The sequence below is a fragment of the Dermacentor albipictus genome, chromosome 1 (genome assembly GCF_038994185.2).
Source record: "Dermacentor albipictus isolate Rhodes 1998 colony chromosome 1, USDA_Dalb.pri_finalv2, whole genome shotgun sequence".
Classification (NCBI taxonomy): Eukaryota; Metazoa; Arthropoda; class Arachnida; order Ixodida; family Ixodidae; genus Dermacentor; species Dermacentor albipictus.
In genome coordinates this window covers 110,456,615-110,474,093 of record NC_091821.1, presented here as the reverse complement: position 1 = coordinate 110,474,093, position 17,479 = coordinate 110,456,615, and the positions used below count along the sequence as shown (strand labels likewise).

Here is a 17,479-nt window from a genome sequence, read left to right as displayed (position 1 = left end):
CGAAGACACATCCATTCCGCAGACCTTGGCTCATGCCGAAAAAGCGCATCGGCTAGCTCGCTTAAGAATGCTCTCTTCCCAAGTTTCAACCAAAGCACGCTATGACACCCGGCATAGACATGTCACTTTTGCTCCAGGCGATCATGTTTTACTGTGGATGCCTCTACGAAAGAAAGGCTTATATCACAAGTTCATCTCAGCATACAGCGGTCCATTCGTGATACTCAGCCGATTAAGTGGCGTCAACTACATCATCGTCAAACTAACTGCCAATAATCACTGGTCGCAGAAAACTCAAGTGGTTCATGTGGCCCACCTGAAGCACTAGTATCATAGGGTTCCCAAATCAAGAAGTGCCAATTATGTGGTTCCCTAACTCACTCGACGAGCTTTGTCTGCGCCGGAGGAAAATGTTACGCTACACAGTGGGGCTGAAGAAGAGGAGATGGAAGAACTGCACCTGGTTTAGAAAATGCCCGACTGCCTGCGATCTCATCTCTATGCCCCCTCAATCATCTTGTAAATAAATCCATCTCATCCATGACAATATCATTCACGTGCATTTCACACGCTGTTGATAAAAGACTCTGCCAAAGGGGTCACTAAAGTCTACATGCTTTTTTCAGGATCAAAAAAAGCATGCAAAGCATTTTGAAGTGAGGTGAACATACAGCAACACATTCTATCTCTAAGCATAAGCTATCCATCTCTTTAGAAATAATTGTTAATTGGCTACCTCCTTCTCTTTAAAAATGTAATAAACTTTGTCCTGTGTATATAGTTAAATATATTGTGTATGTTCATGGTGTTTACAGTGGAAATGTAAAACAGTGTTGAAGTGAGAACGTACGGATCAGGTAGCTGCAACTGGCACTTCTAATGCACTTGTTTTCCTGTTTTCAGGATTTGCAGAAATAGAGGGAAATAGAAATTAAAATCCATGCACGTTCGCACCAACGATGATGCAGTAAGCATTAGCCACAATACAATTTTAAGTGGAAAGGTCGAGGCATGTTAAAGGAAACTTAAATGATGTGGGTGAAAACACTCTGGAAATGACACGTTAGGGTGAGGGAAGGGGGGGGGGGTAGCTTCAGCATAGCCGGAGGGGGATGTGCCCCCCCTCCCCCCAGAAAACACCGGAGGGTGATAGAGCCCTGGAGCCTCCCCGTAGTTGGAGCCTAGGAATACAGAAATGGAATGTGCGAATAGCTGTCAAGCTAACTACCATCCTTTGTGTGCGTCACATCGCATAGCATCAAGTTGCTTGAAAAAATCGACAGTGCTGCAGTTTCCTCCATTCTTTGCTCGTGGATGCTAGTCCTTTGAGATGCTAGGTGGCGCTGTACTTCTCCTGGGTTCAGTGGAACAGGTTGTAATGTTTCTTTGTCGAAGTACAGTAAACAAGGTGTCTACCAACCGAGAAAACCGGGAATTCTCAAAGGTTTTGAATAGTCCAGAAATACTCAGGGAAAACTCGGGGAATTCGTGCTTCAATCAGGGAAGATTAGCTGTCATTTTATTGAAAGGGAACGAAAGTCGCTCTACTGCAATGAATTGTCCCTGACGCCATGTCGTCAGCTGGAGGAGTTGCCAGTGTATAGTCAACAACCAATTTTCCGGACGCCCGATTTTTGGGAAATGTCCGATAATGCGGACGGTTTCGCGGCATCACCACGTGTCCCATAGAGTCAGTGTATAAGAATGTCTAATTTCAGACACAAGAACCCTTCGCCATCTCATTTTCCGAACCTTCTGCCGCGACTGTAGGCCCTAAACGGCATTAATCAAAGCCCATTTTGATTATCTCGCCACCTCAAGCCAGCGCTTTCACACGCAGATCTGCTGGCAGCTGTAGCCACCACTGCAGCAAGCTACTTCAACATTCGCTATTAAGGTTCTTGCCTTATGGGATCATGTTTTTAATTGAAAAAAGTGCACCACTGTCAGCAGTGGTACCGACTCCACCTCTGTAATCCTCACGATTGGCTTCGAAGCTTAAAAAGCACGGCGAGTTGCATAATGTCGGTTCCTGAAAGGCAGCCTTGCCTCAGCATAGCGATGATACGCGATGAAGCGTATGCGAGGTATTGCGGTGAAGCTCAACAAGCGTGGGAAGGGGCAATTGTTACGGGACACAGTACATATTTCACGATTATACAAGCGTGCACCCGCCATCTTCGGTCTCAGTACGAGCATCGGTATGCCAAATAAATATACTGGCAGGCCTTCAGAGCTTTTTCGAACGAGCCCTTAAGGGCGGTAAAAGACATGCATTCATTTTTTCGGACTGTCCAATTCGATTTTTCAGACGTTTTCATGGCCCCTAGGGAGTCCTAAAAATCGGACGTTGACTGTACAACTGACCCAGAGGGTGCTTGAAATGGTCCGCGGGGTGAACGCGCGGCTGAACGAGGACGAGAACAGAAATGACCGGGAAAGAAACTGTGGCGCCTCTTCTTTGAACGAGCTTGAGCTCAAAAGGCAAAGTGTTAGCTGATGCAGAGATGCAGTTGACCCTAATCCAAACCAACAAAAAACTCTTGAAAGCAGTGCAATGCTTAACGGAGGCATTGTGCATGGGCTGAGAGTATGTGAGAACAGTTGAGGTTGAGTGAGAACAGCTGCTGAAAAAATCTCTCTTGTGACAGTTCAGGCCTAATACCAATGATCTTGCCATCAGTTGATAGGAATAGCTCATTTTCGAAAATATTTACTTCTTTATGCATTTCTTTTTATTCGTATTTGAAAATGTTTGTAATGATTTGATTTGTAATGGCCTTTATCATTTTTCTTTTCGAAGATATTTTTTTGCTTTGCATTTTACTATCCGCTCACTTCAGTTTTCTATTTTGAATAAGATAAACACCACTCCTTACTATTCAAACTCAATTAGGTTGCTTTATCTTTAAATTTTTTTTAAATGCTTGCTAGAGAGTGACAGCATCGAGTGACATGGTGTCAGCCCATCTTGACATAAAACAAGGTTCTGTGTCACTCGGGGAATTTCGCAAAGGCACTCAAAAGAAACCTGGGAAACTCGGGGAATTTGAAGATATCAACTTGGTAGACACTCTGAATAAATCAATCATCATGCCATCGCCGTCATCATACTGTCGTTGTCAACATAGTGCTGCCGTCATTACAGACATTTGCATCACACACACACGATTGTTCACTGTACAGAAACATGTCGGTCTCTATGGTAACGCTTTGCAGGACACCAAAATAATGATCCTGTATAGTCAGATATACTTGCGAAATGCTCCGTATAACATTGATTCCCACAGGGCAGGGATCTCCATATTAAAGCGAAGCTTTCTTTGCCTTTTCCTTCAAGCTGCTTGCTTGCTTGCTTTGCTTGCTTGCTTGCTTTTCTTTTCTTTGCTTTGCTTTGCTCTCGCTCGTTCCTCTGCATCGAATCCGCACAATGCCCTCTCGAACTCCCTGGCAGTCACCACATTAGACGCTTGACAGCTGTTATTATCCGTGGCTGACTCCCCTCAGAAGCACTGCAGAAACTGCAGCGCTTCCCTTTCTACTAATGTGCGAGGCCAGAGGGGACGCAGATAGAATGGTAGAGAAGAGGAGAAAAGACAGTTCCCATATAAGAGAGGGGGGAGGTGATGTGAGAAGGCAAGGAAGCCCTACTACTATACGAAAGCTATTGCGGGTAAACAGGATAAGCTTAAGTTCAAGGTATGGTACAGTACGTTGCTGCTATTTCTGAAAAATAAATTTAATGCAAATATGTAAAGCGGGTAACTGATGCAGGGCATGCAGAAGCAGAGCCGCATTAATTAAAGCGCACCGTAGGGTCCAGGAGACACTCAAACCAACACTTCTGTGCTTGCCACATTAGCTTTGCGGCTATGGCATTGCTAGAGGTCGTGGATTTTATCCCAATCGCAGCAGCCGCATTTCGACGGGGGTGAAATATAAAATTCACATGTACTTAGATTTTGGACACGTTTAAGAACAGCACAGTGTCAAAATTAATTCGGAGTCCGCCACTACGGCTTCCCTCATAATCCGAGTGTGGTTTTGGCACATACAGCCCCACACAGTGCGACTGCCATGTGAGGCAGTGACAATGCTCAACCCTCACAGAGGTTATAAAATATGGCGCTCAACAACGCCTCAAGCAAACACCTCTCCCTGTGTATTTTGTGTACTATGCAGACAAACAGCAGTGGTGCACGCAAGGTAATGTTTAACATGAATTCACCACCCTCTTGTTAGCCTAAACGTTAAAGAAATTAAGCTTTAGGCATCAGCATCGCCACTAATAATTGTCAATAGAAGCATCCAGCATGGAAAGCTTCGCTTACATAGATTCCAACAGTGCGTGGGATCTGCATAAATATTTATTTTTTCAGGAATTTGTGCAAGAAGACAACCATAAATTCACTTTTCTTTTTTTAATAGTTACGCATATTTCTTCATGATAATGTGTTTGTGTTCACAAAACGAAACTACCGTATGAACTCGCATAGGCTGAAGCAGAGTATTGGACTGGCAGGTAAACAGCATGCATACGTATGATTATAATTGTCTTAATGTGGGCTATAGTTCGTTACTTCCTTCATTGTAAGATTATGCTTTTTACGTCCTAAATGTAGTTATGCATCTTACACTAGTAACACATAAAGATGCCTTTTCCAGGTTTTTATTGTTTTTTTTTTTTCTGTTGAGGGTGCAGCTATTACATGACCATGGCCGTTATATGAGTCTACGTACTTAATGTTTTCTTTTTTTTACCTGGTGAAACATGATTTAGATTTTGGATCGTTCGTAGTAAACACTAATACTTGTTAGTTGTTGTGACGCGAAGCGCCAACTGATAAGACAAGACGATGCATTGACGGGGAACCACGGAACTGCCTTTATTCCGATGGCAATCGCTTATATACACTTGATATAATTGACAGCGCCCCCTATACACAACACATTCCCCCTCATTAACAAAAAAAAGAAAGGAAATAAAATCAATCCACTTTCGCGCACTCACTTCACATCACATGAAACGAACGACGTTCTTACAGTCAGGTAAGCTCGTAGTCTTGATATCGTGCTGGCACTCTTCTTGTTCGTTCCGGCCTGGTGCGAGATGGTGCTGTGGTTGTGGCCAATTGCGATCGAGAATTGTCTTGCTGATCGGGAACCTCTAGAATAGACTCCGTTACTGTGGGCTGTGCACCGTCAGAATGGCTGGCGCTTCCCTGGATGTCTTCTGATGGCACCATTTCAGATTGATTCTCGTCGGCGGTAGGGGTATTTTGCTCCGCCATCTTCCCTATGTGAAGATCCAGATCGCAGGAAAACCCCGAGGCCGCACTGCGTTGCGCTGTAACCGCGTCAGCTAGTGCCTGTCCTGTCCCAACTTTACCAATTACTGTTAGTTTTGATGCGTTCCATTTCGTACCGTTTGCCAGCAAAAACGAATTCGTGCCCACTCGTCTCTTCACCTGGATCGGCAAAGAAAACCTGTGTTTCGTCTTTGGTCCGCCTTGCTTTATTTTTACGAAGTCTCCTGGCTCAATGGTAGACGCTCTGGCACCTCGTTTTTCATCGGTGTACTTTTTTGTTCGTTGTTGCTGCTCCTTAACGCGCTGTTTCAACTTTTCCATGGCGGCACGCGGTTCCTCGAAAAATTCCCTTTCTGGGAGGCCAACAACATCCAATCTTGTTCTGGGTCTTCTTCCATGCAGTAGGTAAGCCGGTGACGCTCCTGTAGTTGCATGTGGGGTGGCCCTGTAAACACCCAGGTAGTCCCAGATTGCCTCCTTCAGTGGTCTTCGTTCCAATGCCGCGACCTGAATATATTCCTTGAGAACGCGGTTGAACCTCTCAATCTGACCATTGCATTGCGGGTAATACAATGTTGCAACACAATGCTGGATTCCCCGATCTCGTAAAAACTGCTCAAAACATGTCGACATAAACTGACGCCCATTGTCAGTCACAATGCTTTTCGGGTACCCTTCTCTCGCAAAAAGTTCCAAAAGCACTTTCACTACTGCCTGCGCAGTGATTGTGGACACAAATGCCACCTCGGGCCACTTGCTGTGGTAATCAATAATAGTGATTGCAAACCTGCACTCCGGAGGGGCACGCTCCATCGGCCCAACGATGTCGATTCCCAGCTTTTCCCACGGCTTCTCGGGCCACTTTACTGGCTCCAATGGGGCCATTACGGTTTTTGCCGATTTATCTGATGCTTTGCAGATAGCACAATTGCTAACCAGCGATTCCACATCCCTGTCCATTCCGGGCCACCAGTACTGTTCCCTTAACCGTTGTTTGGTCCTTACAATGCCTGGATGTGATTCATGTGCCATCATGACCAGCCTGGAAGTGAGTGTCGATGGGGGAACGACGCGTTCCGCGCGAAACAGTAGCCCGTCTATCACCGACAGCTCTTCTTTTATACGAAAAAAAGACCTTAAATTTCCAGCTGAACAGCCCTTTTCCGGCCATCTGGACGTAACATGCTGCGCCACCTCATTTAATAATGAATCATCAGCTGTTTCTGCTTGCAACTCACTCTTAGTGATCATGCTGGAAACCACAGCAACTACTTCCTCCACCGGTTCGTCCTCTGCAGAGGTCAAAGGTAACCTAGAAAGTGCATCCGCAACGACATTGGTGTTCCCCTTTGTGTACTGCACAGTGAAGTTGTATCGCAAAAGTCTAGCACACCAGCGTTCAATACGCAGTGGGCGTCTTCCAACCCCGTTTGTGGACAGCAGTGTCACCAAAGCCTGATGATCAGTTCGTAAGACAAACCTGCGGCCCCACAGATAAACGTGCCAATGTTCGCAAGCCCATAAACATGCCAGCGCCTCTCGTTCCCCGGTAGAGTACTTGCGTTCTGTAGGAGTTAGTGTCCTCGAAGCGAATGCCACTGTACGTACTTCTCCGTCGACTACCTGCTGGAGCACAGCTCCCAGTCCATATGCCGAGGCGTCAGTGGTCACTTGTACAGGCAAAGACTCATTGAACATAGCCACCACGCCGCATGATGACAGCATCTCCTTGATCCTGCAAAAGCTCTCCTCAGTGCTCTGATCCCACACGAACTTCTGTCCTTTACGAAGAAGTCGTCGCAGCGGCTCCACCACCTCTGCATAATTGGGAAGAAAATGTGAGTAATAGCCTACGAGCCCAAGGAAAGACCGCAGCGAGACTACATCGGCAGGCGTTTGTGCTTTAATCACAGCATCCACCTTTGACTTGAGTGGGGCAAGACCACTTGCACTCACACGATGACCCAAAAAGGAGAGCTCCTTGACAGCGAACAAGCATTTCTGATTTAGCTGCAGCCCCGCCTCAGCGATCCGATGCAATACCTCGCGAAGGTTACGGTTGTGCTCGTTCTTAGTCTTTCCAAAGACTATGATGTCGTCGATATAAAACAACACGCCCTTGCAGCCTTTCAAGATTTCTTGCATCATTCGCTGAAACGCGGCTGGTGCCGATGCGAGGCCAAAACACACTCTGCGGAACCTAAATAAGCCTTCGTGCGTAATAAACGTCGTTAATTCGCGACTATCTTCGGCTAATTCCACTTGATGGTAGGCTGCAGCAAGATCCAGTTTCGAGAACCATGCTGCTCCGCTCAGCGCATGCAACAGTTCTTCAGTGTGCGGCAAAGGGAATCCATCAATGACTACTGCTTTGTTCGGCTCGCGTAAATCGACGCATAGACGAATAGTTCCATCCTTCTTCTGCACAACCACTATAGGAGACACCCATTCCGCAGCACTGACCTTTTCTATAATGCCTGCATCCAATAATCTTGCCAGTTCAGCCGCTACCTTCTCTCGCAGCGTCAGCGGCAAACGTCGAACCTTCGCTGCTACTGGTTTTACATCTGTACGCCGCTTCACAGAATGTACGAAGTTTTTCGCTAATCCCAACTTATCAGCGAAAAGAAAGGAAAACTCACATAATTCAGGAGGAAGCGACTGGGGGCTGACCGTGACTTGCAAACACTCCAGTGTAGAACCGATGATGTGCAATTGCAGCTGGTGAACCCCATCCAGTCCTAGTAATGCCATGCCTTGGGGAACAACGTAAAATCGAAGGCAAGCCGAGTTGTTCCCGCGTACAACTCTGGCTGTGAACCATCCCAAGACCGGAATTTTCTTCTGTGAAAAATCCCGCAGCGTCGCTGAAGCCGCAGTCAAAGGAAAGCTGTTGGCGAACTTGGCTCGATAAACGTGGTCTGGCAAAATAGACACCGACGACCCAGTATCTACCAGCAACTGAAGTGGCTCGTTCTCAATAACGACGTCTACGACCAAAGTCCTTCGTTCCACTTGTCTGACCGCCAGTACAGTGAGCACGTCCTCTTCGCTAGCGCCGTCGTTTCGGACCGTCCGCACGTCCCGCTCTGCCGACCTGCCACAGACCGCTCGAAAATGTCCCATTCTGTGGCACTGGGAACAACGTTTCCCCCGTGCTTTGCATTCCTGTGAATTAGCTAGGTGCCTTGTAGAGCCGCACCGGTAACACTTGCGCACCGGCGTCATTGCCGCGTCGCTGTCTGGACTTTTGCCTTGAGATACATGCTGCACTATGTCCGTTTGTGACGACCCTTGGTCATAGATCGCAGCCCCCTCCGCTGCCTGCTCGTACGTCTGTAGCATTTCCACTGCCTCTGCGAGCGTCAGTTGTGACCCCTTCACGAGCAATTTCTGTCGCAACTCAGTGCTCCGTACTCCGTCAACAACCCTGTCTCGTAGAGCCGCTTCCAAGAATTGCCCGAAGTCGCACGTCTTTGCTAACTGTCGGAGAGCAGTGACGTACTCTCGTATCGGCTCGTTCGGCAGTTGCCGACGTAACGTGAATCGACGTCGCTCGACCAGTACGTTAACGGTGCTTGAGAACTGCCGCTCCAATAGGCTCAACGCCTCCGTGTAACTATCCCCTTCACTTGCCTCCGTCCCGTCTTTTCCTGCTGTTTTGCTTGTCTCCGGCCCGGCTTTTGTCGTGTCTGACGTTCGTGCCGGCTCTGGGCCCAATGTGCGAAAAACACGGCGTCCCTCGACACCAAGACATTGCAGCAGAATGGCCTTTTTCCGTAGCGGCGGTTGCGCGTCCATCCCCGTCGCTTCAAGAAAATTTGTGAAATCATCGCGCCACTGCTCCCATGGAATTGTCGCATCTCCAGGAGTCTCCAGGAAAGGCGGTAACGGTGGTAGTCCGTACGCTGCCATTTCGTAGGTGACGCCCCTTGGAACAGCACGGAGCCAGGTAAGGGAAAACAGTTCGTCGCTAGCTCGCTAGCTTCGCCGACTGCGCCAGATTGTTGTGACGCGAAGCGCCAACTGATAAGACAAGACGATGCATTGACGGGGAACCACGGAACTGCCTTTATTCCGATGGCAATCGCTTATATACACTTGATATAATTGACAGCGCCCCCTATACACAACATTAGTCTTCTCACTTTCCAAATTAAGGGAATTGCAGTATGGCTCACAGACTGTCTCTGTCTGTGACCACAATTTTAGCTTATCTTCCAATTTCTAGTTAGGCTGTCTGGGCTGCAACAGCCTCCAGGTAAAAACCCTTTAGCCACAAAAGTAAACTGTTTGCTTCAATATTTCCCATATAATGTGACTCTTACCCTTAAGAAAACACTGTATATTGTAAAATGTTACTTTAGCCACAAAGCAAGCAGTTATTAACTAAGAATTGGTCCTGTCAAGTCATACCATATTTCTTTCTGTGGCTCAGCACTTGCTAGCACATATGCAGCCGTTTTGCAGCCTTTTTGCCTCCTGTTCTGTCCTTTTTTAATGTCTACTTGATTTTCTACAGATGCTGCTCATGTTTTTCGAGCTTGAGCAGCACAGCTAGACATTGAAGTACTATTTTATGCAGCCAAATGGCAGTGGCCCTCACTGTGCGTTGTCAACCGGGTCATGCTGCAGGAGGCCTACATGCTGTGCCAGCAAGCCCAAGTGAGCCACAGTTCGAGCAGCTGGTGCAGGTACTACACCAGCTGGCCCTGTTTGCTGCCCAGCAAAATGAGTTTCAGGGTGTCTGTGCTACGTACACTCTCCAGATCCATGCTGACACCAAGGATGGCATCACAGTTCATGTTTGCTTTGACCAAGGTATGTCAGGACATAAAAGATCTTTATTTATTTATTTATTTAATACATTTATTTAATATTTATTTCGGAGGGGGCTTCTCCACCAGCCACTACCAATCCATCCCTCCTTCATCTCTCTCTCTTTCTCTGTGTGTGTGTGTGCAATTAACATAGCTCGCAATTAACCACGCGCAATTAACATAGCTCGCGCCGACTATGTTAGCCGTGAGCGCACGGTCGATTGCACCGCACGCAATTACCCTAGGCCGCGTCGACTTGGTCAGCCGCACAATGTCTGCGTGGCCTGGGCCAATCGTGCGCAGCGTGACCGAACGCGCACTCCGAACAACGATCCCCTATCGCGCCATAATCGTGTCACAGTAAATACTCACTTGAAGCTTCACACAAAGTATTAATTTGGCTGAAAGTATTGCAGCAGTGTAGCCTGCTTCTTATTGGCAGCCGCATGCTTAAACACGGAGTCCTCAACATAGTGTAAACGATCCACAAGTGATAGGCCGGTGCCCTCTATTGCGCCGCAGTAGTAGCCTATAGCCTCAGTTAAAGTCGGGAGTGGGGCAACATCAGAACTTGCAGTATCAACCGTGGCAGCGTCTTCATTTGGCCGCTACTTCTGCTGCGATCTCTATGTCCGTCATTCGAAGCATTTTGAAACACTGTCAATAACAGTGTATTAAGTGGCATCTGCTAAGGCATCTATGAGTGAGCCCAGTGAGCTTGCGCTGTCGCCCGCCTTTGTGGATGCAAACCGCCAGTCCTCGCGAGGCGCGGCAGATGGAGAGCGCGGCACCGAGGAGGAGCCAGTGCAGCAAATGGAATGCCAAGGTTGTGCAGTGCATCGTTGACGTCGAACTAGCCAAGCCGCCGCACACGAACGCCGCTACATTCAAATGGCACCCTCACCGCGATCGATGTGTGCAGATATAGTGCGCAGCAGTCGGGAACGCTCATCGTGCCACCACTATCTTCGAAGGTGTTGGGAAAGCTCACCGCCTGTCAACAGAGTGCACATGGTCCAGGGTGGCGGATATATCCATTTTACGTCCGAACCTGTTCGAAATAAAAAAAATTTAATGCATGCGATTTTCCTGGTGCTATAGAAAGTGTTCGATATACGCAATAATTCCATATATCCGTGTTGGATTTATCAAGGTATGACTATATATATATTGGTTCCACATCCACCACCAAGGTTTGTGAGTAGTGGTGCTGGCTAACACTCCCAGGGTTAGTTCTAGTAGCAAAAACATAGATACCCCAGCAAGTGGATGGTAAAACGGCACTGCAGTAGCTCAGTTGGTGAGAGCATTGCACACGTAATGTGAAGAAATGGGGTCGTATCCCACCTGCAGCCACTTCTTTTTTCATCCACTTTCATTTTCATTAATTTATCATTTCTTTAATTCAATTAGTAAGCACCAGTCATTTCCCCTATGTTGTCCTTGGTGTCTGGTTGTTGGCTTCTTATGATATGATTAACAAAAATCGGGCCCCTCGGTTCCCTTTCATCTTGTTCATTACAGTACGCAGATCATGAATCCAGTAACATTGATGCTTATGTATGAGTTGGTTGGCCAGTTGCCATCACCCAAGATCACATACTCATGATGCCTGTGGCAGAAATTATGTGCCACATCCGCCGCCACGGTTTTTGAGTGGTTGCGTTGGCTAACAATCCCAGGGTTAGTTCTAGTAGTAAAACATAAATACCCCAGAAAGTGATGGGAAAATAGTGCCGTGGTAGCTCAAGTAGTAAAAGCATCGCACGCATTATGCAAAGACGTGAGTTTATATCCCACCTTCAGCCAGTTATTTTTTCATCCACTTTCGTTTCCATTAATTTATCAGTTCTTTAACTCAATTAGTAAGTACAAGTAATTTCCCCTATGTTGTCCTTCGTGTCTTTGTTGGCTTCTTATGACATGCATGCATGCATACATACATACATACATACATACATACATACATACATACATACATACATACATACATACGTCGCGGGATCGAATCCCGGCCACGGCGGCCGCATTTCGATGGGGGCGGAATGCGAAAACACCCATGTACTTAGATTTAGGTGCACGTTAAAGAACCCCAGGTGGTCAAAATTTCCGGAGTCCTCCACTACGGCGTGCCTCATAATCAGAAAGTGGTTTTGGCACGTAAAACCCCATAATTTTTTAAGATACATACATACATACATACATACATACATACATACATACATACATACATACATACACACACACACACACATACATACATACACACATACATACATACACACACACACATGCACGCATGCACTTCCTCCAGAAAGGAACGCCTTAAATGCGTGTTTTTACGTTGCCTGAACCCTTTGCTTAATTTCTGACAAAAGTTCTTCATTGCTAAGGCATGCAGCCACTTTACATCATATTATGCTGTCATCCTTATGCCATGTTAAAGATGATGATAATTAAAAGAAACACTAACATTTTGTTTACAAATAGATGCATTTATATAATTTATATTGATGACCTAGTTGGTGCATGACATAGAAAAACAAACAGTGCTAAATACGGGTCCAAACAAAAACAAGACTGCACACTGCCTTGTGTCTTCTTGTTTAACTCCTTTTTTCACGCTGTTTGTTTTTCCAAGCAGAAGCGTTTACAAACCCATAGTGAACAACATAAACCATCATGGCCCACCCTATGCAGATATATTCTACGCATGTGCAAGAGATGTATTTTCCACTAACAAGTTCTCATCGACACATTAGAAGAACAATGTATTCTGACCATTGAACAGCTTTGCCTTTACCACTCAGAACCCCACTACTCGATCTTCTTGGTTTAGGTGGCGGAAAATGCACTTCAATCGCTATAATTTCCTCTCAGCGGCTAGATGGGGGGTTGGGAACCATGAGGACATCAAATTTTCCCAGAAATTCTAAAGGCTTTGAGCTCGCACTCCTACCCTTGAGCGACCGCACTTAGAGAGAAGAATAGTGCCTGTGCTGAAGAGGTAAATTCCCCGTTGGGATTGGCAGTATGTATGAAATAAACAAAATAAATAAAATGTCAGAACAGCTGAGCCAGACAGTAATTGTATTTTTGCAAATGGTCTATACAAATCTGCTGTCTATCCGTTTTTCATTAATGGAAAAAGGACGCATTCCCTTAACTCATAACTTGACTCAAAAAAAGGAAGAAGAAAGGCAAGGAACAAAAACATACTTGTTGCAGCCCATGTAACAGCGGAGATAAACATCGTTTTCCAACCAGATCTTGTCAGTGGTTTAGCCACGGTTACATATAGAAGAGGGCGGGCATTATTTTGCAAGTCACCTATTACTCGGTAGCACTTACAGTGTTGTGGGTATGCTATATTATTCTACATTTAACATAGGGGAACAGACTTTTGCGTCGGAACATCAATAGTCATATGATACAAGTTACGCTCACCTTTTGTTACCTGCTGTCAGATATTTTCGAAAATAGGTTTGGAGGGAACTTCCAATTATGGTATTGGCGGTGAGGACTTACAGAGTCGCTATCTGTCGGAAGTATCTCGCTTGCGTAATATGAGGAATAACGCAACGCGCTCCTCATAAGTTTGGCTGTCGGCGCTCAATAAAGACACCACGTGGGAGCCCTCCTGGACATTTCTGTAAGTAGTCTCAAAATGACAGAAGCTCTTTACTGTCAAAATATTAATCTTGGGCAAACAGAAAGCATAGAATCACTTACAGATGCTATCTCTTTATCGAATACGTACAGTGAATGCCCACTGCGCACGGTCGCTGCGATGGAGTCCCTCGAACCGGTTTCTTGCGTGAAAGGTAGGCAATCCCTGAGAGCAAACTACCGTATTTGCTCGGTTCTAACGCACCCTCAATTGTAACACGCACTTGTTTTCCACGACCAAAAAAAAAAAAACTTCCTAGACTGTGACGCGCACCCATTTGCCGTGACCTTAAGAAAGAAAAGTCATTTACAGTACCACACACCTCATTCTTTCATACAGAAATACAACTTTTTCTCATTTGGAAAAGCAAAGATTTACTCCCAATGCACTAAAGTTGCGATAAATAAAAAAGTTGCAGTTTCACCCAAAAGGCGACGCATCGACTACAATAGAAAATTAGCATACAGTTATACGAAAAGTAAGGATAGTAGTTTTAACAGCCGTATTAACTTTTAATATGCTTACCAACTAAATTAACAAGCATGGTGTCATGCGTGCGCAAGCAAACATGAACAAGTCTCACTCAATGACCGCGGAAACTCTTTATCAGAATGCTGGAGTGAGGAAGTGCAGCAGCAGGAGCGAGCAAATTGACCTTTGTGCAGCCTCTCGCTTCAACGTGAACTAAGCGACGAGATCACAGCATGGTGTGCCTAGATGCATAGACTGTCTCCATTGCAGATCGCTTTCAAGATAAGGGCCACGCAGCCGCGCCTTACGCAGCAGCTACCGGAGTAGAATGCCTCTCCTGTTTGCGCCAGTCCCACATGCAAGTTTCGGGAACTCTGCACGCCCGTGATGCGGCCCGATTTTCGGCCGTCTCTGCACACCGGATCACTTTCCTTTTAATTGCAGCATTGCGTGTCTTTGTAGTTGGCACTTCTATGCTGATAGAGCAAACGCAGAAACGGGAAGGCAGACGGTGTATTACTACAGTACATAAAGGAAGCTACGGCAGCTAGGCTCGAAACGTGCACGAGGTGGCCATTTTGAAGTGCCAATGGCGATATGGTAACGTAAATTTAGGGTTGCACTCAATTCTAACGCGCACGCAATTTTCGGACCCGTTTTATCGGAAAGAAAGTGTGCATTCATCATCATCATCATCAGCCTAGTTATGCCCACTGCAGGGCAAAGGCCTCTCCCATACTTCTCCAACTACCCCGGTCATGTACTAATTGTGGCCATGTTGTCCCTGCAAACGTCTTAATGTCATCCGCCCACCTAACTTTCTGCCGCCCCCTGCTACGCTTCCCTTCCCTTGGAATCCAGTCCGTAACCCTTAATGACCATCAGTTATCTCCCCTCCTCATTACATGTCCGGCCCATGTCCATTTCTTTTTCTTTATTTCAACTAAGATGTCATTTACCCGCGTTTGTTGCCTCACCCAATCTGCTCTTTTCTTATCCCTTAACGTTACACCGATCATTCTTCTTTCCATAGCTCGTTGCGTCGTCCTCAATTTCAGCAGAACCCTTTTCGTAAGCCTCCAGGTTTCTGCCCCATATGTGAGTACTGGTAACACACAGCTGTTATACACTTTCCTTTTGAGGGATAGTGGCAACCTGCTGTTCATGATTTGAGAATGCCTGCCAAACGCACCCCAGCCCATTCTTATTCTTCTGGTTATTTCAGTCTCATGATCCGGATCCGTGGTCACTACCTGCCCTAAGTAGCTGTATTCCCTTACCACTTCCAGTGCCTCGCTACCTATCGTAAACTGCTGTTCTCTTCCGAGACTGTTAAACATTACTTTAGTTTTCTGCAGATTAATTTTCAGACCCACCCTTCTGCTTTGCCTCTCCAGGTCAGTGAGCATGCATTGCAATTGGTCTCCTGAGTTACTAAGCAAGGCAATATCATCAGCGAATCGCAAGTTGCTAAGGTATTCTCCATCAACTTTTATCCCCCATTCTTCCCACTCCAGGTCTCTGAATACCTCCTGTAAACATGCGGTGAATAGCATTGGAGAGATCATATCTCCCTGTCTGACGCCTTTCTTTATTGGGATTTTGTTGCTTTCTTTGTGGAGGACTACGGTGGCTGTCGAGCCGCTATAGATATCTTCCAGTATTTTTACATATGGCTCATCTACACCCTGATACCGTAATGCCTCCATGACTGCTGAGGTTTCGACTGAATCAAACGCTTTCTCGTAATCAATGAAAGCTATATATAAAGGTTGGTTATATTCTGCACATTTGTCTATCACCTGATTGATAGTGTGAATATGGTCTATTGTTGAGTAGCCTTTACGGAATCCTGCCTGGTCCTTTGGTTGACAGAAGTCTAAGGTGTTCCTGATTCTATTTGCGATTACCTTAGTAAATACTTTGTAGGTGACGGACAGCAAGCTGATCGGTCTATAATTTTTCAAGTCTTTGGCATCCCCTTTCTTATGGATTAGGATTATGTTAGCGTTCTTCCAAGATTCCGGTACGCTCGAGGTTATGAGGCATTGCGTATACAGGGTGGCCAGTTTTTCTAGAACAATCTGACCACCATCCTTCAACAAATCTGCTGTTACCTGATCCTCCCCAGCTGCCTTCCCCCTTTGCATAGCTCCTAAGGCTTTCTTTACTTCTTCTGGCGTTACCTGCGGGATTTCGAATTCCTCTAGGCTATTGTCGCATCCACGATCGTCGTGGGTGCCACTGGTACTATATAAATCTCTGTAGAACTCCTCAGCCACTTGAACTATCTCATCCATATTAGTAACGATATTGCCGGCTTTGTCTCTCAACGCACACATCTGATTCTTGCCTATTTCTAGTTTCTTCTTCACTGTTTTTAGGCTTCCTCCGTTCCTGAGAGCCTGTTCAATTCTATCCATATTATAGTTCCTGATGTCCGCTGTCTTACGCTTGTTGATTAACTTAGAAAGTTCTGCCAGTTCTATTCTAGCTGTAGGGTTAGAGGCTTTCATACATTGGCGTTTCTTGATCAGATCTTTTGTCTCCTGCGATAGCTTACTGGTTTCCTGTCTAACGGCGTTACCACCGACTTCTATTGCGCACTCCTTAATGATGCCCATGAGATTGTCGTTCATTGCTTCAACACTAAGGTCCTCTTCCTGAGTTAAAGCCGAATACCTGTTCTGTAGCTTGATGCGGAATTCCTCTAGTTTTCCTCTTACCGCTAACTCATTGATTGGCTTCTTGTGTACCAGTTTCTTCCGTTGCCTCCTCAAGTCTAGGCTAATTCGAGTTCTTGCCATCCTATGGTCACTGCAGCGTACCTTGCCGAGCACGTCTACATCTTGTATGATGCCAGGGTTCGCGCAGAGTATGAAGTCGATTTCATTTCTAGTCTCACCATTCGGGCTCCTCCACATCCACTTTCGACTAACCCGCTTGCGGAAAAACGTATTCATTATCCGCATATTATTCTGTTCTGCAAACTCTACTAATAACTCTCCTCTGCTATTCCTAGAGCCTATGCCATATTCCCCCACTGACTTGTCTCCAGCCTGCTTCTTGCCTACCCTGGCATTGAAGTCGCCCATCAGTATAGTGTATTTTGTTTTGACTTTACCCATCGCCAATTCCACGTCTTCATAAAAGCTTTCGACTTCCTGGTCATCATGACTGCATGTAGGGGCATAGACTTGTACCACCTT

General features: G+C 46.0%; 1 protein-coding gene across 2 annotated transcripts in view; it reads left to right on the top strand.

Moving 5' to 3' along the window:
* The window catches only part of LOC135907718 (stomatin-like protein 1), a 122,890-nt gene that overhangs the window by 92,586 nt on the left and 12,825 nt on the right, over positions 1 to 17,479 (top strand). The window contains exon 8 of one of the 2 annotated variants that reach the window (XM_065439438.1): positions 9,945 to 10,130. In XM_065439438.1, coding sequence (XP_065295510.1) covers positions 9,945 to 10,130 — 186 coding nt within the window. Of the gene's footprint in view, positions 1 to 9,894; positions 10,131 to 17,479 lie in introns of both variants that reach the window. The other variant, XM_065439439.1, reaches the window with a different exon arrangement.